The sequence below is a fragment of the Procambarus clarkii genome, chromosome 76 (assembly GCF_040958095.1).
Source record: "Procambarus clarkii isolate CNS0578487 chromosome 76, FALCON_Pclarkii_2.0, whole genome shotgun sequence".
In the NCBI taxonomy this organism is placed as follows: domain Eukaryota; kingdom Metazoa; phylum Arthropoda; class Malacostraca; order Decapoda; family Cambaridae; genus Procambarus; species Procambarus clarkii.
The window spans coordinates 19,619,074-19,641,761 of record NC_091225.1 but is presented as its reverse complement, the minus strand read 5'-3'; the positions used below and the strand labels follow the sequence as shown (position 1 = coordinate 19,641,761).

At 48.7% G+C, this 22,688-nt stretch overlaps 2 protein-coding genes across 10 annotated transcripts in view; one reads left to right on the top strand and one right to left on the bottom strand.

Annotated features, from left to right (window-relative positions):
* LOC123771456 (fasciclin-2) overlaps positions 1-22,688 on the top strand; it is a 244,507-nt gene that overhangs the window by 92,518 nt on the left and 129,301 nt on the right. The window lies entirely within an intron of this gene.
* Positions 19,627-19,998, bottom strand: LOC123771564 (uncharacterized). Its single transcript, XM_045764158.2, has one exon. The coding sequence runs from the start codon at positions 19,996-19,998 to the stop codon at positions 19,627-19,629; it is 372 nt and encodes a 123-aa protein (XP_045620114.2).

Genomic DNA, 22,688 nt, shown 5'->3' with positions numbered 1-22,688 from the left:
ATATATGCTTTTGGAGATGGGGGACAGGCTGTCGCTCCTGTCATGTGTACAGTCGGTGTACACACGTGACAGAAGCCGAGTGACCGTGTACACACGTGACAGGTACTTCGCAGTACAAGAAGCAGGAAGAAAAGGTGGAACACCAGTGAGGTTGTTAGCGTGATCAACCGGGCTGTGGTGGATATGTGGGCCTTCGAGCCACTCCAAGCAACTAGGACCAAACTCTCACAAGTCAAGCCTGGCCTCGGGCCGGGCTTGGGGAGTAGAAGAACTCCCAGAAGAAGAACTCCCAGAACCCCATCAAGCAGGTATCAAGCAGGCGGAGCAGGGGTAAGGGCAGACAGAAGGGGGTGCAAGTAGGAGGACTGGGGCTAGCCAGGGATAGGAAGAGCTGGGGAGTTCGGGCTAGATAGGCATCCCCGACCCCATGCTGGGGATGGTAATGTGTGGGTAGTGGAGCGGGCCCCCCTATACACGCTTCATTTCCCGCCAAAAACCATGCCGCCCTCCTACAAATCACCCTCCATGTTTCACCTCCTAATGCTCTTCTCCAAGTTTTAAAAATCTCTCGTAAAATTTAAATTAAATTTTGCCCCGAGGGGCGAGTTTATTGGGCAGCGCCACTCATCTTGTGAGTGGACACACCGCCATAGCAGAATGTACAACACTCCCCAATAGGAAGAAAACCCGCTGGGTTGTTCATCCTGTCACTTGTACCCAGACACAGCTGGGACTTGCTTAACTGTCTCAAGTGAACAGCTCATCTCTCGTCTTCCTGTTTTGGTCAAGATTTTCGATACTCAAAGCCGATGCTGAGTTTTCTTGCCTCTGAAATCTATTGAAGATTTTCCTACCTTGAGATATCCTTGAAGCATTTCAGTAGCCTACGATCACAGCTGATTGGCCGGCCTCATCACTATTTCCTCAGCTCAGTAGTCTACAACAACCAGATTGTTGTAGACTGAGCTATAACATTATAGTATAACAAAATCCAGTAATTGGGCAAAATCGTTTAGGGTAAAGTGTTAGAATAGCATAATTTCCTCTTGACGAATTTGTCGATTAATAAATCTTACATGTTGAGCGGATTAATATCTTGGGGGGGGGGGGGGATGTCCAAAATCAGGTTTATTAATGTATTTTAAGTAGTTTGACAAGCGAGTGATTATAGCTGCCCATCAGAGCTGGTAAAAAGCTTGAGAAGCAGTAGAAAGTATCCAGCATGATTGTAGCTGCCCATCAGAGCTTGAGAAGCAGTAGATAGCATCCAGCATGATTGTAGCTGCCCATCAGAACTGGTAGGAATTTTATAGTAGTTGGCTCTATCAAGGTGAAAATGAAGACAAGATTATCTCTGAATTCAGGCAGCGGATGCTGCTCTGAGGCAGGTGCTGCCTTGTTTACAAACGTGAGCAAGCGGCACTTCTCTCTGTAAACACACCAAACTTAATTAACTTTTGCTTATGTACACAGAAATTGAATCTTCCCTGAGTCACGAACACAAGGACTTGATCCTCTTCTGGTCGTTTGGACTCGATCCTTCTCTGAACACGACCGCTAGGACTCTAATCTTACACTACACTTAAGGCAGCGTCTGGGATGCTCTCGGACGTAGGTTCGAAGCCTCGTCACGGCCCTTGTGGATTTGTTCACTCAAATCTTCCTCTAAGGTCAAAATGCAAAGACCTCAAATCTTCCTCTAAGGTCAGAGTGCAAGGACCTCAAATCTTCCTCTGGTCAGAGTGCAAGGACCTCAAATCTTCCTCTGGTCAGAGTGCAAGGACCTCAAATCTTCCTCTAAGGTCAGAGTGCAAGGACCTCAAATCTTCCTCTAAGGTCAGAGTGCAAGGACCTCAAATCTTCCTCTGGTCAGAGTGCAAGGACCTCAAATCTTCCTCTGGTCAGAGTGCAAGGACCTCAAATCTTCCTCTAAGGTCAGAGTGCAAGGACCTCAAATCTTCCTCTAAGGTCAGAGTGCAAGGACCTCAAATCTTCCTCTAAGGTCAGAGTGCAAGGACCTCAAATCTTCCTCTGGTCAGAGTGCAAGGACCTCAAATCTTCCTCTAAGGTCAGAGTGCAAGGACCTCAAATCTTCCTCTGGTCAGAGTGCAAGGACCTCAAATCTTCCTCTGGTCAGAGTGCAAGGACCTCAAATCTTCCTCTAAGGTCGGAGTGCAAGGACCTCAAATCTTCCTCTAAGGTCAGAGTGCAAGGACCTCAATTCTTCCTCTGGTCAGAGTGCAAGGACCTCAAATCTTCCTCTAAGGTCAGAGTGCAAGGACCTCAAATCTTCCTCTAAGGTCAGAGTGCAAGGACCTCAAAGCTTCCTCTGGTCAGAGTGCAAGGACCTCAAATCTTCCTCTAAGGTCAGAGTGCAAGGACCTCAAATCTTCCTCTAAGGTCAGAGTGCAAGGACCTCAAATCTTCCTCTAAGGTTAGAATGCAAGGACTAACCACCTCCTCCTCCTTCTCCTTCTCTTCCTTCTCCTCCTCCTCCCTCCTTCTCTTCCTTCTCCTTCTCCTCCTCCTCTGAAGACAGTGAACACAACTTGTAAAACCCGCGAGTTCCGTCCACTCATCAAGGAGGTAAACATCTTGCAAGCAGCATTTTACTGCTCCATAAGAAGAGTTCCGACATGCCATTGGCTGGAACTGACGCAGGAAGTAGGGATTAGTGGGCAATCCCGCCTGATGGGTGTGGGAGGATGGGGATAAATAAGAGAATGGGAAGCGGGGGTAGGGATGGAGAAGATATCTCGGGCGATATCTAGTTTACAACAGTTTACCTAGCTTTAAGTATACCTTCTGAGCTGTTGGTATACGACAATATTTCAGTCTGGAAAGTCGCAGGTTTCTTAGAAAATGTGTTAATCGGGCGATGAGTCACAATAAGGTTATCTTGAGGTTATCTTGAGATGATTTCGGGGCTTTAGTGTCCCCGCGGCCCGGTCCTCGACCAGGCCTCCACCCCCAGGAAGCAGCCCGTGACAGCTGACTAACATCCAGGAACCTATTTTACTGCTAGGTAACAGGGGCATAGGGTGAAAGAAACTTTGCCCATTGTTTCTCGCCGGCGCCTGGGATCGAACCCGGGACCACAGGATCACAAGTCCAGCGTGCTGTCCGCTCGGCCGACCGGCTCCCACGAAGTGTATCACATAAATCCACTAATACTCAGAAGCGTTTGAGGAATACAGTGGATTTCCTTAAATATTTCCAAGGAGGAGGCGGGTGGGGGGAAGATGCCATGTAATGAGATCATTGTGGGGGACTAATTCAGAGCGTCGGGGGTCTGATTTCAAGGAGGAGGCGGGTGGGGGAAGATGCCATGTAATGAGATCATTGTGGGGAACTAATTCAGAGCGTCGGGGGTCTGATTTTCTCCCCAGACATACGGTATTGCCAGTGGCTTCCTGGGGAAGTTCCCAAATTGCCTCTGGACAATTTGAAAAGGAAATTGTGGGGGGTGGGGGGGGGGGGGTGTTATTGACGTGGCATCTGCTGGAACGAACAGCTTTTGGAGAACAAGAGATCGGGGGGATGTGTTCTTGGGTGGGTGGGTGGGTGTGTGTGTGTGTGTGTGTGTGTGTGTGTGTGTGTGTGTGTGTGTGTGTGTGTGTGTGTGTGTGTGTGTGTGTGTGTGTGTGTAAAAGCATCATCAGTTTCGATCGAGAGTATAGGCACTGTACTTTAAAAACAAAGTCATCAATGGCCTTACGTCTCTCGTGTTGGCTTTGGGAATGATATCTAGGTATCCAGGAAGATATCTGGCCACCCGTTGACAGTTATGTAACGCAGTGCTAGATAGCTGCTACTGTTTTAAGATTCAGCGACTCGGAACAAAATGTCCGCCCCTCCCAGGTAGCACCGGCTATGGTGATCCCTCCGTAGTGGATAATCAAGGGACGTGTATGCAACATGAATCAGTGTTGATCATTTCAGTCACTACATCTCTGTTTAGCCTCGTTGTGTTCGCTAGGCCTACCAGCGAGGCTATTCTGGTGGTTACTTTTTTGTAACGTGATTTCCTCAGATATGATTATTTTCAGGAATTAGCATGTGTGTTTGATTTGTTTATTTCCGTAGTCTGGAAAATGTCTTCGTTGGAAAGCAGTTTGTTGTTCCCTGTGACTCATTGGTTGGATCTTGATGGTGTCTTGTCAGCCCATTGTCGTCAGTGGCGTCCACTTCCCCGTTTCTTCAAGTATTCTACTCCCCATCCTCTTCCATCTCTTAGATACACCCCCCTTCCACCACCTCTATCTCTTAGGTACACCCCCTTCCACTTAGGTACGCCCCCTTCCACCACCTCCAAAGACCCCCCCTTCCCCCACCTCGATATTTGTATCCCTGTGTGCGTGCTTGGTACCTTGTGTAGCTTGCTGGGATCAACAGCCCTGTGGCCCGGTCTTCGACCTGGCCTCTTACCTTGAGGTGTTACCGGGGCTTAGCGTCCCCGCGGCCCGGTCGTCGACCAGTCCTCCTCGTTGGTGGACTGGTCAACCAGGACGCGGCTGCTCGCAGCCTGACGTATGAATCACAGCCTGGTTGATCAGGTATATTTTGGAGGTGTTTATCCAGTTCTCTCTTGAACACTGTGTTGGGTCGGCCAGTTATGCCCCTTATGTGTAGTGGAAGCGTGTTGAACAGTCTCGGGCCTCTGATGTTGATAGTTCTCTCTTGAACACTGTGAGGGGTCGGCCAGTTATGCCCCTTATGTGTAGTGGAAGCGTGTTGAACAGTCTCGGGCCTCTGATGTTGATAGTTCTCTCTTGAACACTGTGAGAGGTCGGCCAGTTATGTCCCTTATGTGTAGTGGAAGCGTGTTGAACAGTCTCGGGCCTCTGACGTTGATAGTTCTCTCTTGAACACTGTGAGGGGTCGGCCAGTTATGTCCCTTATGTGTAGTGGAAGCGTGTTGAACAGTCTCGGGCCTCTGATGTTGATAGTTCTCTCTTGAACACTGTGAGGGGTCGGCCAGTTATGTCCCTTATGTGTAGTGGAAGCGTGTTGAACAGTCTCGGGCCTCTGATGTTGATAGTTCTCTCGAACACTGTGAGGGGTCGGCCAGTTATGCCCCTTATGTGTAGTAGAAGCGTGTTGAACAGTCTGGTTACCTGGTTGATACCTGGTTGATGGGGTTCTGGGAGTTCTTCTACTCCCCAAGCCCGGCCCGAGGCCAGGCTCGACTTGTGAGAGTTTGGTCCACCAGGCTGTTGCTTGGAGCGGCCCGCAGGGCCACGTACCCACCACAGCCCGGCTGATCCGGAACTTCTCTTAGAAAACCGTCCAGTTTTCTCTTGAAGATGTCCACGGTTGTTCCGGCAATATTTCTTATGCTCGCTGGGAGGACGTTGAACAACCGCGGACCCCTGATGTTTATACAGTGCTCTCTGATTGTGCCTATGACACCTCTGCTCTTCACAGGTTCAATCTTGCATTTTCTTCCATATCGTTCACTCCAGTACGTTGTTATTTTACTGTGTAGATTTGGGACCTGACCCTCCAGTATTTTCCAGGTGTATATTATTTGGTATCTCTCTCGTCTCCTTTCTAGAGAGTACATTTGGAGAGCTTTGAGACGATCCCAATAATTTAGGTGTTTTATCTCGTCTATGCGTGCCGTATATGTTCTCTGTATTCCCTCTATTTCAGCAATCTCTCCTGCTCTGAAGGGGGAAGTGAGTACTGAGCAGTACTCGAGACGGGACAGCACAAGTGACTTGAAGAGTACAACCATTGTGATGGGATCCCTGGATTTGAAAGTTCTCGTAATCCATCCGATCATTTTTCTGGCTGACGCGATATTTGCTTGGTTATGCTCCCTAAACGTTAGATCGTCGGACATCATTATTCCCAAATCCTTGACATGCTGTTTTCCTACTATGGGAAGATTCGATTGTGTTTTGTACCCTGTATTATGTTTCAGATCCTCATTTTTGCCGTACCTGAGTACCTGAAATTTATCACTGTTAAACATCATGTTATTTTCTGCTGCCCAATCAAAAACTTTGTTGACATCTGCTTGTAGTTTTTCAATGTCTTCAGCAGAGGTAATTTTCATGCTGATTTTTGTGTCATCTGCAAAGGACGACACGAAGCTGTGGCGTGTATTTTTGTCTATATCAGATATGAGAATAAGGAACAGTAGCGGTGCAAGGACTGTACCTTGAGGTACAGAGCTTTTAACATCGCTTGGACTCGATTTTATCTGATTGACTGTTACTCTTTGTGTTCTGTTCGACAGGAAATTGAGTATCCAGCGTCCTACTTTTCCAGTTATTCCCATTGACCTCATTTTGTGAGCTATCACCCCATGGTCACATTTGTCGAACGCCTTTGCAAAGTCTGTGTATACAACATCTGCATTTTGCTTTTCTTCTAGGGCTTCTGTGATTTTGTCATAGTGGTTGAGTAACTGTGACAGACAGGATCTTCCCGCTCTAAATCCATGTTGTCCTGGATTGTGCAATTCATTGTTTTCCATAAAACTAGAAATTTGATTCCTAATCACTCTTTCAAACACTTTTATTATGTGTGATGTTAGTGCAACTGGCCTATAATTTTTTGCCAAGGCTTTACTCCCCCCCTTGTGCAACGGAGCTATATCTGCAGATTTAAGTGCTGCTGGTATCTCCCCTGTATCCAGGCTCTTTCTCCATATTACGCTGAGTGCTCTCGCTACTGGTACTTTACATTTCTTTATGAATATTGAATTCCATGAGTCAGGCCCAGGAGCTGAGTGCAGAGGCATATTATCAATTTCTCTTTCAAAGTCTTCCGAGTTTGTGGTAATATCCGTTATATTATCTGCAGCTTGAATGTCATTCATAAAGAAGCTGTCTGGGTCATCAACTTTCATGTTGTTTATTGGTGTGCTAAACATAGCCTCATACTGGCTTCTTAGAATTTCACTAATCTCTTTGTTGTCCTCTGTGTACGTACCTTCATTTGTAATTAACGGTCCAATACTGGTCGAGGTTTTGGATTTTGATTTTGCGTATGTGAAAAAATATTTCGGATTTTTCCTTATCTCTTGTATAGCTTTCTGTTCCAATTCCATTTCCTCAGACTCATATGATCGCTTCAACGTTTGTTCTATTTCCTCAATCTCCCTGCTTAGGCTTGTTTTCCTTGCTTGTGATAGTTGTGTCTGCCGAAGCATTTCCGTTATTTTTTTCCTTCTCCTGTACAGTCGTCTCCGTTCTCTTTCTAGAGTGGTCCTCTTTCTGCCCCTCCTCACAGGTACGTGCTTCAAGCAGACCTTGTAAGCTTCAGCTGTCAGTTGAGCTATTCCCTGTGTGGGAGTTTTGTCGCTTAAGACCGTCTCCCATTGAATGGTTGCAAGGTCTACATTTATTTTTTCCCAGTCAATCCTCTTATTGTTGAAATTGAATTGATTGAATATTCCTTCTCGCTTGTTGGGTCTCTTAGACCTACTACCGTTATTTATGCTAGTTCGCACTTCAATGAGCTTATGGTCTGAGTATGAAGTATCTGAGATTGTGATATCCCTGATTAGTTCATCATTGTTTGTGAATAACAAGTCTAGTGTGTTTTCGTTCCTAGTTGGTTCTGTAATCTGTTGATTGAGCGAGAATTTGTCACAGAATCTCAAAAGTTCTCTGACCTGTGGTTGGTTATTTCCCGGGTCATTCCCTGCTATGATATTTGTGTTTGCCGTTCTCCATCTTAGACTCGGTAAATTGAAATCTCCAAGAAAGATAATATCTGGAGCTGGGTTTGCTAGGTTGTCAAGTATGTTCTCTATTTTGTGCATCTGTTCTGTGAATTCCTCAATCGTTGTATCTGGCGGTTTATATATTAGAATAATAATTTGGTTTAGTTTCTCTACCTTCATTCCAAGTACCTCTACCACCTCATTAGTTGAATTTAATAGTTCTGTGCATACCAGGTCTTCTTTAATATACAGACCTACTCCTCCATTTGACCTAGTTTTTCTATCACATCTATATAGATTATAATTTGGAATCCAGATTTCACCATCCATGTAATCTTTTGTATGAGTTTCCGTGAATGCCCCAAATATTGAGTTTGACTCTAATAGAAGGCCATTTATGAACTTAACTTTATTTCTTGACTTTGGCTTTAAACCTTGAATGTTTGCAAATATGAATGATTGTCCATATTGTGTGTCACTTCTGGAAGGTTTTGGTAGTTCTCCCTCCTCTCTACCCTGACCCAGGGTGTGTTGTTGTGGCAATGGTTTGTCCAGTTTTGGAAGTGATACTGGGGAGTGTGGTAGTCTCTGTGTAGTTGGGGGGTGTAGTATGTGTGGGCTTGATGACGAACTGTAGTCCAGTCTTGGGCATTTCCCCCTCTCCATCCGTACTCCTGCCACGTTTCTGCCTGTCTGTTTCTCCCTCTGTTTGTACCTGCCTCTAAAAAATTTTCAGGGCTATTATGTTGGACTTCTTCTCTTATATGGCGCTGTGTACCTCTGACGTGGAAATCGGGGCAGTGAAGATCGTAGCATTTCCTCTCATTGACTGAGAGTGTGCATAGCTTAGGGTGAAAATATCTACACTCTGTATCAAAACGACATCTGCCTTTCCCTAACCAGTTTCGGCATTTCCGTGGGTGCATGAATGAGCATTCCGTGCCTCTGGGCCCATATCTACACTGTCCTTTTGCATAATACCAGCAAATATTTTCATTTGTGATTGTATTATTCTTGTTTGTACCCGTGCACGACTTGGCTACCTCTGTGTTTTTTGTTCCAACTTTCTCGTTTCTGCATTCATTCTCGGTATTGCCCTTATCTTTCTCCTTGTTGCTTTCGTCTTTCTCATTTGTGTTCTCATTCGTCTCATTTTTTCTCTCCTTATTCATATCACCAGTGTGCTCTACAATATTGCCTTCATTTTTGTGTACCTCGACACTATACCCTTCTACATTGCTACTTTGACTCTCTAACTTCTCAGTCCCTGGGTTGTGTTCAGAGTTCGTTGCTGTCTTTATATACTCTGCATATATTTCTGGTAGTTTTTGTGTGAATTGTAGCCTGTGTACTTCAGGAATGTTATTCATTAGTTTGGTGATGTTTTCCCACAACTGTCTGTCTCTTTGACAGATCCAGTAGTTACCTTCCCGGTTTGCATATTGTGTAGGTAATCCTGTACAACTCAGGTGAAACCTTATGTTACAAATGTTACATACAATGCCTACAACACTTCCGAAGTGACTTAAGGCAGCCTCCACACACCTCCATGTTGGGTTTGTGATGTTATAATAATATATGCATATATTTAAGTATTATATGTATGTATATATAATATGTATCCAGTATATTTATAATATTACATATGTTTATTTGTTCAAGTTTATGTGGGGGTACTTATCGCCTTGTGGAGAAAATATGGTCGTCTTGGGACCGTCCAGTTGACCGTTGTTTGTCCCAGGTCGGGGGCAGGATGGGCAACCAGGATGTCACTGGTTGCCAGTTACTTGATTTATACACTGATTATGTGCCTGTAATATCCTAAGGGAATTTCTGCTTTCTTCCGGCTTGCAATGTTATTCACTTACTCTATTACTAGTTCCTAGCTCCTAGAGTCTAGAGTTCCTAGTTCTAGAGCCTAGAGCCTAGAGAGTCTAGAGTCTAGAGTCTAGAGCCTAGTTCCTAGAGTCTCGGGCCTCTGATGTTGATAGTTCTCTCTCAGAGTACCTGTTGCACCTCTACTCTTCAACGGGGGTATTCTGCACATCCTGCCATGCCTCCTGGTCTCATGTGGTGTTATTTCTGTGTGCAGAGAATACAGATTTAGGCACTTTAGTAGGTCCCAGTAGTTTAGATGTTTTACTGAGTGGATTCTAGCAGTAAAGGATCTCTGCACGCTCTCCAGGTCAGCAATTTCTCCAGCTTTGAAAGGGGCCGTCATTGTGCAGCAGTACTCCACTCTAGAGAGCACTAGCGTTTTGAAAAGTATCATCATCGGTATAGCATCTCTAGTGTGAAAGGTTCTTGTTATCCAACCTGTTACTACTTTTAAAATATTGTTAATTAGGCTACCACATTGTTGTTATATAGATTGACTCAGTCGAAGGTATTTAGTGCCATAGGTGCCATAGGCGCCATAGGCACAATCAGAGAACACTGTATAAACATCAGAGGTCCGCGGTTGTTCAACGTCCTCCCAGCGACTATAAGAAATATTGCCGGAACAACCGTGGACATCTTCAAGAGAAAACTGGACTGTTTTCTAAAAGAAGTTCCGGATCAGCCGGGCTCTGGTGGGTATGTGGGCCTGCTGCGGGCCGCTCCAAGCAACAGCCTGGTGGACCAAACTCTCACAAGTCGAGCCTGGCCTCGGGCCGGGCTTGGCGAGTAGAAGAACTCCCAGAACCCCATCAACCAGGTATCAACCAGCCCGTTGCGTCCATTCCACCCTCTCGACCGACACCCTCAGTACGCCCACGCCGCCCTCGACCGCCTGGCCCACACACCCGCACGCCCACGCCCCTCTCAATGTGAGAAATAGAACCCCTCTACTTGGCTGAAGAGTCCACTCGAAGCATCCTTGTGGGGTTGCATCGAGGAACCGCCTTGGTGTTAACAAAGGGGGCGTCTGTGGGGGGTTAACCACCCCATGAGTGGGGGGAGGGGAAGGGGGAGAGGTTTGAAGCACAGGGAGGGATAGAATGGGATAAAGCCCCAAGCCATTACGACTGTATATTACGGGGTCACCATAGCCCGTGCTACATGGACACTTCGTTCTGAGTAGCTAAATCGAAAACAACGACGATTGTATAGCACTTGGAAGGAGTCAGGATAAGGTTTTGAGATGGGACGGAGGGAAAGGAATGGTGCCCAATCACTTGGACGGTCGGGGATTGAACGCCGACCTGCATGAAGCTACCGTCACCTCAGGATTGAGGAGGTGAACAATTGGAGAGCAGTTAACCTTAGACGCTGTAAACTTAACAATGTATGTCAAACACACTACGGGCTCACCATAGCCCGTGCTACTTGGAACTTTTTGTTCCAAGCAGCGAATCTTAAACAACAACGTAACAATGTGTTCCGGATTGTTCCAGTGCTTGACCCCCAACCAGGTGAGCAGCAGAGAGAAAAGCCCTAATATAAATTGAATAACATACGTAACAGTTAAAAGTTCCCTACGGGATCACCATAGCCCGTGCTGCTTGGAACTTTAGTTCCGCGTATAGATGAAATTAATAGTGAAGAATAGACTTATGAAATCAATTAAAATTATATATTTTTTGTTAGTCTTAGAGGCAATATATAATTAATAACCTAATTATCTTGAGGTTATCTTGAGATGATTTCCCCGCGGCCCGGTCCTCGACCAGGCCTCCACCCCCAGGAAGCAGCCCGTGACAGCTGACTAACACCCAGGTACCTATTTACTGCTAGGTAACAGGGGCATTCAGGGTGAAAGAAACTTTTGCCCATTTGTTTCTGCCTCGTGCGGGAATCGAACCCGCGCCACAGAATTACGAGTCCTGCGCGCTATCCACCAGGCTACGAGGTAGCCTGGTGGATAGCGCGCCTGACAAATTTATCAAATATAATCTGACATACACTATGACACAAATTATAGAACCGTATCATCCTTTGTAGGCGATCTTGCGATGATTTCGGGGCTTTGCGTCCCCGCGGCCCGGTCCTCGACCAGGCCTCCAAAACTGAACATTGGAATTTTTATAAGAGTAAGTAGTACAGGTAACGGTATGCATACACACCACCAAAGGATACGTGATCAACCAGGCTGTGATTCATACGTCAGGCTGCGAGCAGCCGCGTCCAAACAGCCTGATTGCCCAGACCCATCAACCAGGAAGCCCTGGTCAGAGACCGGGCCGCGGGGGAGCCTAGACCCCGGGAATCAAGGCAAGGTCAGGTAAAGGGTGAAGTGATATGTGTTGTAGAGCAAGCAGTGGAGAGAGGGGGCAGCAGCGGCAGCAGCAGCAGAAGCAGCGGCAGCAGCGTCAATAGCAGCAGAAGCAGCAGCAGCAGCAGAAGCAGCAGCAGCAGCAGCAGTAGAAGCAGCAGCAGTAGAAGCAGCGGCAGCAGCAGTAGAAGCAGCAGCAGTAGCAGCAGAAGCAGCGGCAGCAGAAGCAGCGGCAACAGCAGCGTCAATAGCAGCAGCAGCAGCAGCTGTTCATCTTGACAGTGTTGAACACTGGCGGCAGCAGGTGGGCGTGGCTGCTTATATTACTGCTTCACCCTCTTCCCCAGGGGTGAAAGTCGCATTCCTCACATCACCCCAGAGGTATGGGTCTTGGTCCTCACCCTCGTAGCACCCCAATAAGGATTTCTAGCTCATTTCTGACATCAAATTTGAGATTTGATCGCGGCCACGTTGCTGGCTGGGTTTGGATTCCTGTATGATAAAACAAATATTAGTTTGTTTCCCTGTCTTGTATTCCTTGTGATGTTGGCTTCCAATAGCTTCCGAGTGGGTATGTGGGCCTGCGGGCCGCTCCAAGCAACAGCCTGGTGGACCAAACTCTCACAAGTCAAGCCTGGCCTCGGGCCGGGCTTGGGGAGTAGAAGAACTCCCAGAACCCCATCAACCAGGTATATGTGGGCCTGCGGGCCGCTCCAAGCAACAGCCTGGTGGACCAAACTCTCACAAGTCAAGCCTGGCTTCAGGCTGGGCTTGGGGAGTAGAACAACTCCCAGAACCCCATCAACCAGGTATATGTGGGCCTGCGGGCCGCTCCAAGCAACAGCCTGGTGGACCAAACTCTCACAAGTCAAGCCTGGCCTCGGGCAGGGCTTGGGGAGTAGAACAACTCCCAGAACCCCATCAACCAGGTATATGTGGGCCTGCGGGCCGCTCCAAGCAACAGCCTGGTGGACCAAACTCTCACAAGTCAAGCCTGGCCTCGGGCCGGGCTTGGGGAGTAGAAGAACTCCCAGAACCCCATCAACCAGGTATATGTGGGCCTGCGGGCCGCTCCAAGCAACAGCCTGGTGGACCAAACTCTCACAAGTCAAGCCTGGCTTCAGGCTGGGCTTGGGGAGTAGAACAACTCCCAGAACCCCATCAACCAGGTATATGTGGGCCTGCGGGCCGCTCCAAGCAACAGCCTGGTGGACCAAACTCTCACAAGTCAAGCCTGGCCTCGGGCAGGGCTTGGGGAGTAGAACAACTCCCAGAACCCCATCAACCAGGTATATGTGGGCCTGCGGGCCGCTCCAAGCAACAGCCTGGTGGACCAAACTCTCACAAGTCAAGCCTGGCCTCGGGCAGGGCTTGGGGAGTAGAACTACTCCCAGAACCCCATCAACCAGGTATCAACCAGGTATCATCTTTAACTTGTTGGGTCGTGTCCTTACCCTCACTCAACTTCCATATGTGCGTACTTGGCTTATCCTCATCCAATGGGTTATCTTGGCATGCCTGGAAGATACCTGGAGAGGGTTTCCGGAGTTCTTATTCTCTCCGAGGCCGCTCGACTTGTGGTAACTTGGTCCAACAGGCTGTTGCTTGTAGCGGCCCTCAGGCCCATATATCCACTACAGCCTGGTTGGTCCGGCATTTCTTGCAAGAACTTATCTAAGTGCCTCTTGAATACCTCCACCTTTGTTCCAGCACTGTTTCCAATGCTTCCTGGGAGGGTGTTGAATAGCTGTGGACCTCTGATGTTCTGTGTTCTCTGATTGTGCCTATGGCACCTCTACTCCTCGCTGGTTCTATTTTGCATTTCCTTCCGTACCTTTCGCTCCAGTATGTTGTTATTCTACTGTGAAAGTTTGGGACCTGGCCTTCAAGTATCTTCCATGTATATATTATCTCTCGTCTCCTTTCCAGATAGTATATTTTGAGAGCTTTGAGACGGTGCTAATAACTTAGATGTTTTATAGTGTGTTGTATATGTTCTATGCTTATTGTATATGTTCTCTGTATTGATGTATTCCCCCTAGTTTAGAGATTGTAGTGCGGACTTTACACGCTCTGTATTGTTGTGAGTGTTGATCATCTAATAACCTGCTGGCCCTCCACCCTCCCTCCTGCCTGGCCTGCTGGCCCTCCACCTTCCCTGCTGCCTGGCCTGCTGGCCCTCCACCCTCCCTCCTGCCTGGCCTGCTGGTCCTCTACCCTCCCTCCTGCCTGGCCTGCTGGCCCTCCACCTTCCCTGCTACCCGGCCTGCTGGCCCTCCAGCAGGCAATCATGGCCCTCCTGCAGGGTGCTTCATCACAGCGCGCGCGGCAAATTGGTTCATTGTAGCTGCTGTCTGCTGGTGGCGCGGCGTCCTCCTGCTGCAGCTGCTGGGGGATGGTGCAGAGTGTGAGGTGTCGCACTAGGTGTTGTGGTTAAGGTGTGCAGGGATGTGTGGCCAGGTCTCGCTTCATGCAGGTCGGCGTTCAATCCCCGACCGTCCAAGTGGTTGGGTGCAATTCCTTTCTACCCGTCCCATCCCAAATCCTTATCCTGACCCCTTCCCAGTGCTATATAGTCGTAATGGCTTGGCGCTTTCCCCCTGATAGTTTCTTTCTTCCACCATACTTGGGTGGCTTGCCAGCAATGGAGCAGAAGCCATGATTGATCATTCGCCTGTTTATATTAACTCTTGTGTTAACGACAAGCAAGTTAACGTATTTATAAGGGCCTGCAAGCCGCCACAATTAACAACCTAGCCGATCAGTCGCCACAAGAAAACCCAGGGGCGAGATTCACGAAGCGGTTACACGAGTATTTTACGAACGTGTACATCTTTCCTCGATCTTTAACGGCTTTGGTTACATTTATTAAACAGTTTACAAGCGTGAAAACTTGCCAATCAACTGTTGTTATTGTTATAAACAGCCTCCTGGTGCTTCGGAGCTCATTAACTGTTTAATAATTGTAAACAAAGCCGCCAGAAATTGAGAAAAGATGTACAGGTTTGTAAGTGCTTGCGTAAGTGCTTCGTGAATCTGGCCTCTGGTCTCTTATTTCCGGTACTAGACAAAAAGTGTCAAATATGTAAACCAGGTTTGGCGCTTTCAGTCACTCTTCGTGCCTCATCCCTCGCAGCTCTGGGAAGTCTCTCGTTGCAAACGTCTGCTGTTTTTCGCGCTTCCTTGTGTGTTTTTTTTAGATGGGGCTCCAGGATGGTGCGGCATACTCTAAGACTGGCCTCACATAGGCGGTATACAGTGATCTAAAAGCCTCCTTACTCAGGTTTCTGAAGGATATTCTGACTTTTGCCAGAGTAGAGTATGCGGCTGACGTTATTCTATTTTGTTGACCAGACCACACACTAGAAGGTGAAGGGACGACGACGTTTCGGTCCGTCCTGGACCATTCTCAAGTCAATTGTCTTGAGAATGGTCCAGGACGGACCGAAACGTCGTCGTCCCTTCACCTTCTAGTGTGTGGTCTGGTTAACATAATTTAGCCACGTTATTGTGACTCATCGCCGACATTATTCTACTTATATGAGCCTCTGGAGTTAAGTTTGGTGTTATCCACTCCCACTTTGGATATGTCCACTCCCAGATCCGTTTCTCTAGTCGATTTGGTCAGGTAGTTTCCCGTCAAGTATTGGCCTTTCGGTCTCCTGGTTCCTGATCCCATTTCCATCACCTTACACTTGCTGATGTTGAAATCTAGCAGCCATTTCTCGGACCAGCCCTTACAATCCTCATCTGTCTCAATCCTCATTAGTTTTGCATTTTCTGCAAACATTGACATATAAGATTCAACACCTGCAGTCAAGTCGTTTACATAAATGAAAGAGTATGGGTCCCAGCACCAATCATTGCGGCACCCCGCTTGTTACTCTACGCCAGTCAGAGTCCTCGCCCCTCACTGTCACTCTCTGACACCTGTCTGTTAGGTAATTCCTTACCCATGTTAATGCGTTGCCGCCTACTCCCTCCTGCCTCTCAAGTTTGTATAGTAACCTCCTGTGTGGTACTGTATCAAAGGCTTTTTGGCAGTTCAGAAATATGCAATCTGCCTATCCTTATTGTCTTATTTTCGTTGCCTTAAGGAGCCGGTCGGCCGAGCGGACAGCACGCTGGACTTGTGATCCTGTGGTCCTGGGTTCGATCCCTGGCGCCGGCGAGAAACAATGGGCAGAGTTTCTTTCACCCTATGCCCCTGTTACCTAGCAGTAAAATAGGTACCTGGGTGTTAGTCAGCTGTCACTGGCTGCTTCCTGGGGGTGGAGGCCTGGTCGAGGACCGGGCCGCGGGGACACTAACGCCCCGAAATCATCTCAAGATAACCTCAAGATAACCTTAATCATGAAACTTCAGGAGGTTCGTCAGGTATGATTTCCCTCCTCTAAAGTTGTGTTATTGTTTAGTTACAAACTCAATTCTTTCTAGGTGTGCAACTAGCCTTAGCCTTATAAGTCTTTCAAGTACTTTGTAAAGGATACTTGTGAGTGACACTGGCCTGTTAAGTGCTTCTTATCTATCTCCCGTCTTGTAGATTGGCACTACATTTGCCTTCTTCCAGCAGTTGGGCAATTCCCCCAACCCCTTGTTAGGTTGTTAATTAAGATTAGCGCTAGAGGTATGCTGAGGGCCTGTGCTGCTTCTTCTAACAGCCATGGTTATACTCGATTGGTGTGTGTACTCGCCTAGTTGTGCTTGCGGGTGTTGAGCTTTGGCTCTTTGGTCCCACCTCTCAACCGTCAGTCAACAGGTGTACAGGTTCCTGAGCCTATTGGGCTTTTATCATATCTACATTTGAAACTGTATATGGAGTCAGCCTCCACCACATCAATGTGTGTGTGTGTGTGTGTGTGTGTGTGTGTGTGTGTGTGTGTGTGTGTGTGTGTGTGTGTGTGTGCGCGCCATACTCTCATACACTGCCAAATGGAGCATAGAAACTTCTCAGTTCCTGTATTTTTTGTTCAGTCTCTCGTGTAAAATTAGTGTATAACCTATCCAGCCTCCCCCCCTACCCCTCCTCCCCCTCTAGTTATCCTGAAGGGGGGAGGAGTGCCAACCGGTGCCAGCACTTGAGTGTGTGTGTGTGCGCGTGTGTGTGGCACTCCTGTAGGGGGGGCTCCCTTGGGGTGGGGGGGAGCCCTGGCGTGTGTTGGGGGTGACCTGACCCCCCTGTAACTAACACCCTTGTAAACCCGCTACCCTTGTCCGAGGGTAAGCCTCGTTGCCCTTAATAGGGTAGGAATCCGTTGCCTTAGTCATCGCCTTGTCTTACTCTTCCTTCTCCTTTCCCTTCTCACCCTCCTCCCGTTCCATCTCTTCCTCTTCTCCTATACACTCGCCTTCTCAAACCACACAAACGTGGACGTCTTCAAGAGAAAACTGGATAGTTTTCTTCAAGAAGTGCCGGATCAACCGGGCTGTGGTGGATATGTGGTCCAAGCAACAGCCTGGTGGATCAAGCTCTCCAGAGGTCAAGCCTGGCCTCGGGGCCGGGTCTGGGGGAGTAGAACTACTCTCAGAACTCCATTCAGGTACAATCCAGAACCATTTCCTGCTTCTTTCTCAACCCATTTATATTCCTCTTTTCCTTCCCTATCACCCTATTCTCTCATTTCTTTCTCTTCTCCCCTTTGTGTCTTTCTCCTCTCTCTTCTCCCCTTTGTGTCTTTCTCCTCTCTCTTCTCCCCTTTGTGTCTTTTTCCTCTCTCTTCTCCCCTTTGTGTCTTTCTCCTCTCTCTTTCTCTCCCTTCTTCAATTTTTTCTCCCCCTTTCCCCCCTTCCCCCCCTCCCCCCCTCCCCCTTTCCCCCTCCCCCTTTCCCCCCCTCCCCCTTTCCCCCCTCCCCCTTTCCCCCCTCCCTCCTCTTCATTCTCTGCTCGTGGAAGGCGGGGTAGAGAGGTTATGAAGAGGAGATGAAGGTAGCAGGATAGGACGGTGAAGCTAAACAGAGTAGGCACTGTAGGGGATGGTGAGGGTGAGGGGGGAGGGGGGTCGTTGATAGCTGCCCCTTCCCCCCACCACCCCCCCCCCCCTCTCTCTGTGGCCCATCAGTGGCCTTGTTGAGGCAGCGATAGGGCCGACCCCCCTCGTTAGTACCGGCTGGTCGTTGGGTTGCAAGGGTAGTTAAGACGTTGGATCACTACCCTCTCCCCCCCCCTCTGTTGGAATGAATTCTTCACCCCCTTTTGTAGTCCCCTACAAAGGGTTGCAACTTCTCTAGCCCCTTTGGCCTCCGTTGCAAACCTTCCGCCAGTATCAAGGAATATGGGGTTACTTTGAGGTTACCTTGAGGTGCTTCCGGGGCTTAGTGTCCCCGCGGCCCGGTCGTCGACCAGGCCGCGGGTGGGGTGTTCTTCTGGGGTGCAAAGGTACTTCACCTACCCCTCCCTACCCCCCCTTATTTATAATCTTAAAAGCTACGGTATGGAGAAACGCCCCATTCCTGCGGCTGGGGGCTCCATGAGCCAGAATCTCCATAAGGGTTACCAAGCCCCATTAATTTTTTATTTTGCTCCGGAGGGCTGGTTTATGGGGCAGTCGCTCATCCTGTGAACGGACATTTATATATACACATGCACACATATACATACACATACACACACACCGCCATAGCAGCACACGAAGCGTGTAACTGCAGTAAAGGTACCTATAGCAAATGATGATTCTGCACATAGGAACAGCTCAATGTGTTAGCATTAAATTTTGTTTTAATTTTGCCCCGAGGGGCGAGTTTATTGGGCAGCGCCACTCATCCCAAACTGATCTCATCCAAACTCATCATGAGATGAGCTGCGAGCAGCCGCGTCCAACAGCCTGGGTTGACCAGTCTAGCAACGAGGAGGCCTGGTCGGTGACCGGGCCGCTCATAAGGGCTTCTGGAGCCCTCATGAGCCCTCATAAGGGCTTCTGGAGCCCTCATAAGGGCTTCTGGAGCCCTCATGAGCCCTCATAAGGGCTTCTGGAGCTCTCATGAGCCCTCATAAGGGCTTCTGGAGCCCTCATGAACCCTCATAAGGGCTTCTGGAGCCCTCATGAGCCCTCATAAGGGCTTCTGGAACCTTCATGAACCCTCCTCATGATAGCTTCTGGAACCCTCATGAACCAGAAGCCCTCTTCATGGTGGGAAGAGCATCATGATGTATTAGATCAGAGACGGAGGAATTCATATTAGAACTTTGGTGTCTTCAGCGGTATGGCTTAGGAGTCTCTCATTAAGGCAAGCAGGCACCCAGAGAGGGAAAGTAAGGAGTCTCTCACTGAGAAAGACTATATTCTTACATAAGTTACCTCCCTAATGAGGGAAGCAGGGGAGGATCTTGTCTTTGAGACATGCCAGGTGGGAAGGGGATCCTCGCGGGAGTAGCCCCAGAAGGGGTAGGGGGGGGGGGGTTTATGGGCTAGAGAAACCCCAGATCTCAGCCTCTCACTCCTACCCACGTGAAGACGCAACTGGCACATGCATACTGCCTCCACTGTCTTCACCTTGACTGTGCATCCTGTTCCTCTAATCTACCCACTCATTACTAATTATTTTTTGCGTGTATTGCGCCTGAATTCTCCCGCGGTGTGACGGGTTAGTCCACTTTTGGTCAGTATTGCATCAGGGCGTTACAGCATTGAGCAATTTTCAACCCCCGGGGGTTGGGTTGATATATTAGTGTGTATATAGATAAGGCCTCGAGGGGGGGGATCTGATATCTCCCCCACGCCGCCCCCTTTCCCCGGCTGGAACCTAGACAACATTACAAAGAGAGGATTATGTGGTGTGAACGAGTTGGCTGGTTGATATCTTGCAGGCGGGGTGGTACCCGCATCTTCTCTTGTAGGTGGGGTGGTACCCGCATCTTCTCTTGCAGGCGGGATGGTACCCGCACCTTCTCTTGTAGGTGGGATGGTACCCGCACCTTCTCTTGTAGGTGGGATGGTACCCGCACCTTCTCTTGTAGGTGGGATGGTACCCGCACCTTCTCTTGTAGGTGGGATGGTACCCGCACCTTCTCTTGTAGGTGGGATGGTACCCGCACCTTCTCTTGTAGGTGGGATGGTACCCGCACCTTCTCTTGCAGGCGGGATGGTACCCGCATCTTCTCTGGCAGACAGGATGGTACCCGCATCTTCTCTGGCAGACGGGATGGTACCCGCACCTTCTTAGTATGTTTAAGAAGCAATAAGATGCTTATCTTAACATACTAAGAAGGTTAGGTGAGGTCGGTGTTTTCTATGAAGCTTTTCAAGGTAAACTAAAATATTCACAATCAATTAGTATGTCACATATGCACTTATTAAATAAGCCAATATTGACAGTAAGCAAGTGCGAGAACGGGTTGCGCACTCAGACTAAAAATCGACGTAATTCAAAGTGAAATCGGCTGGCGAAAGTGACATACTGCCCCGTTTTCTGTTTTGGGGCCTCTGGCTTAGGCTGTTTGATTAGGAGCGGAACTTTAATTTAAAGTTTTTCCATAACGTTTTGAACCCTTCTTCTATCTTGAGGTTATCTTGAGATGATTTCGGGGCTTTAGTGTCCCTGCGGCCCGGTCCTCGACCAGGCCTCCACCCCCAGGAAGCAGCCCGTGACAGCTGACTAACACCCAAGTACCTATTTTACTGCTAGGTAACAGGGGCATAGGGTGAAAGAAACTCTGCCCATTGTTTCTCACCGGCACCTGGGATCGAACCCAGGACCACAGGATCACAAGTCCAGCGTGCTGTCCGCTTGGCCGACCGGTTCCCTTAGGAGAACTTCCTGCCCTCTTAACCTTCCATAGGACCCTTAACGTGCTGTTTTTGGGAAACAAAAATATTCCAAAATTTAATTGGAAAATTTCCATTTTGAATTACGTCGATTTTTTTTAGCCTGAGTTGCACATACGAGCGAAAAGCGACGTAATAAATAAGATGACGGATTGGTTCAACACTCTCGCTCTTAACTTAATTAAGGACACAAATGGCCGACCTCTCTCCTCGTCCAAAAGGAATTACGGGCTCACCATAGCCCGTGCTACTTGGAACTTGGTTCCAGGTAGTGAATCTTTAACAACAACCAAAAGGAAGCCTTGATAACCACCTCCCAAAGGAAGCCTTGATAACCGCCTCCCAAAGGAAGCCTTGCTAACCGCCTCCCAAAGGAAGCCTTGCTAACCTCCTCCCAAAGGAAGACGTGCTAACCTCCTCCCAAAGGAAGCCTTGATAACCGCCTCCCAAAGGAAGCCTTGCTAACCTCCTCCCAAAGGAAGCCTTGATAACCTCCTCCCAAAGGAAGCCTTGCTAACCACCTCCCAAAGGAAGCCTTGCTAACCACCTCCCAAAGGAAGCCTTGCTAACCACCTCCCAAAGGAAGCCTTGCTAACCTCCTCCCAAAGGAAGCCTTGATAACCTCCTCCCAAAGGAAGCCTTGCTAACCACCTCCCAAAGGAAGCCTTGCTAACCACCTCCCAAAGGAAGCCTTGCTAACCTCCTCCCAAAGGAAGCCTTGCTAACCACCTCCCAAAGGAAGCCTTGATAACCACCTCCCAAAGGAAGCCTTGCTAACCACCTCCCAAAGGAAGCCTTGCTAACCACCTCCCAAAGGATAAAACTGACCAACCAGGCTGTGGCTCGTACGTTAGCCGCCCCCCCCCCCTTGTCCTCTCGAGTCGTCACAACGTCTGAAAAATGATGTAGTCAGTTGACCCGAAGCTCCGTTTTTAACCCAGGACCCGGGAATAGAACCAGCCCCTCAGTTTTGCGAGCCGCTGCGATATTTTTGATAATATTTTTTGACGTTGGGGGCATTTTTAATCCGGAATGTGATGTAATTGTTTCATAGAACAATTAGGAGTTATGGTTGAGAGATCGGGTTGGGTGGGGAGGGGGGCATTTGCCCCTCTGAATGACGACACCAGTGATGGGTGAGGTGGCTTGGTTGACAGGGGTGACGGGTGAGGTGGCTTGGTTGACAGGAGTGACGGGTGAGGTGGTTTGGTTGACAGGAGTGACGGGTGAGGTGACTTGGTTGACAGGAGTGACGGGTGAGGTGGTTTGGTTGACAGGAGTGGCGAGTGAGGTGGTTTGGTTGACAGGAGTGACGGGTGAGGTGGCTTGGTCGACAGCAGGAGTGACGCAGCCGCGCCGTCAACAGGAAACTGGTTTCCGGTCATTGGTGGAATTGTATGCAAGGTTGACTCATCTTAGCGATGGTGGTAGTGGTTGTTGTGGTAACATCCACCACAACCACCACTCCTCCCACTACCCCCATCCTCTTGCTGTGGCCGTCACTTGCGGTGGTGGCAGCGGTAACCACCACCACTGATCTAGGCTGAGGATGTCAACTCTGCTCCCCCACATAATGCCTAACTGTTCCGCACCAGCTTATCAGGAGGAAATTGCTCGAGTATTGGGGGCAGTGTGAGGCATCTGAATGCACTGCTTCAATGTTTAGGGGGAAGTCTTGAAATAGGTTATCATCTTGATCTTCCCCCACCACTATTTCCCCGCTTTCTCTATTCCTTCCCCTTCTCTTTCCCTCCCTCCTCTTCCCCCACCACTATTTCCCCGCTTTCTCTATTCCTTCCCCTTCTCTTTCCCTCCCTCCACTTCCCCCACCACTATTTCCCCGCTTTCTCTATTCCTTCCCCTTCTCTTTCCCTCCCTCCTCTTCCCCCACAGTGGCCAACAGGTGGTGTTTGCATGTCACTTTGCCCCAACTCCCCCTCCCACCTTCCCCACCTGCCTCGCCCACCAACCCGTCCTCCTAAAAAGAACGTCACTTTTGGCTCGTATGCGCGATATGGCTAAATTTGGACGTAATTTGAAATGAAATCGA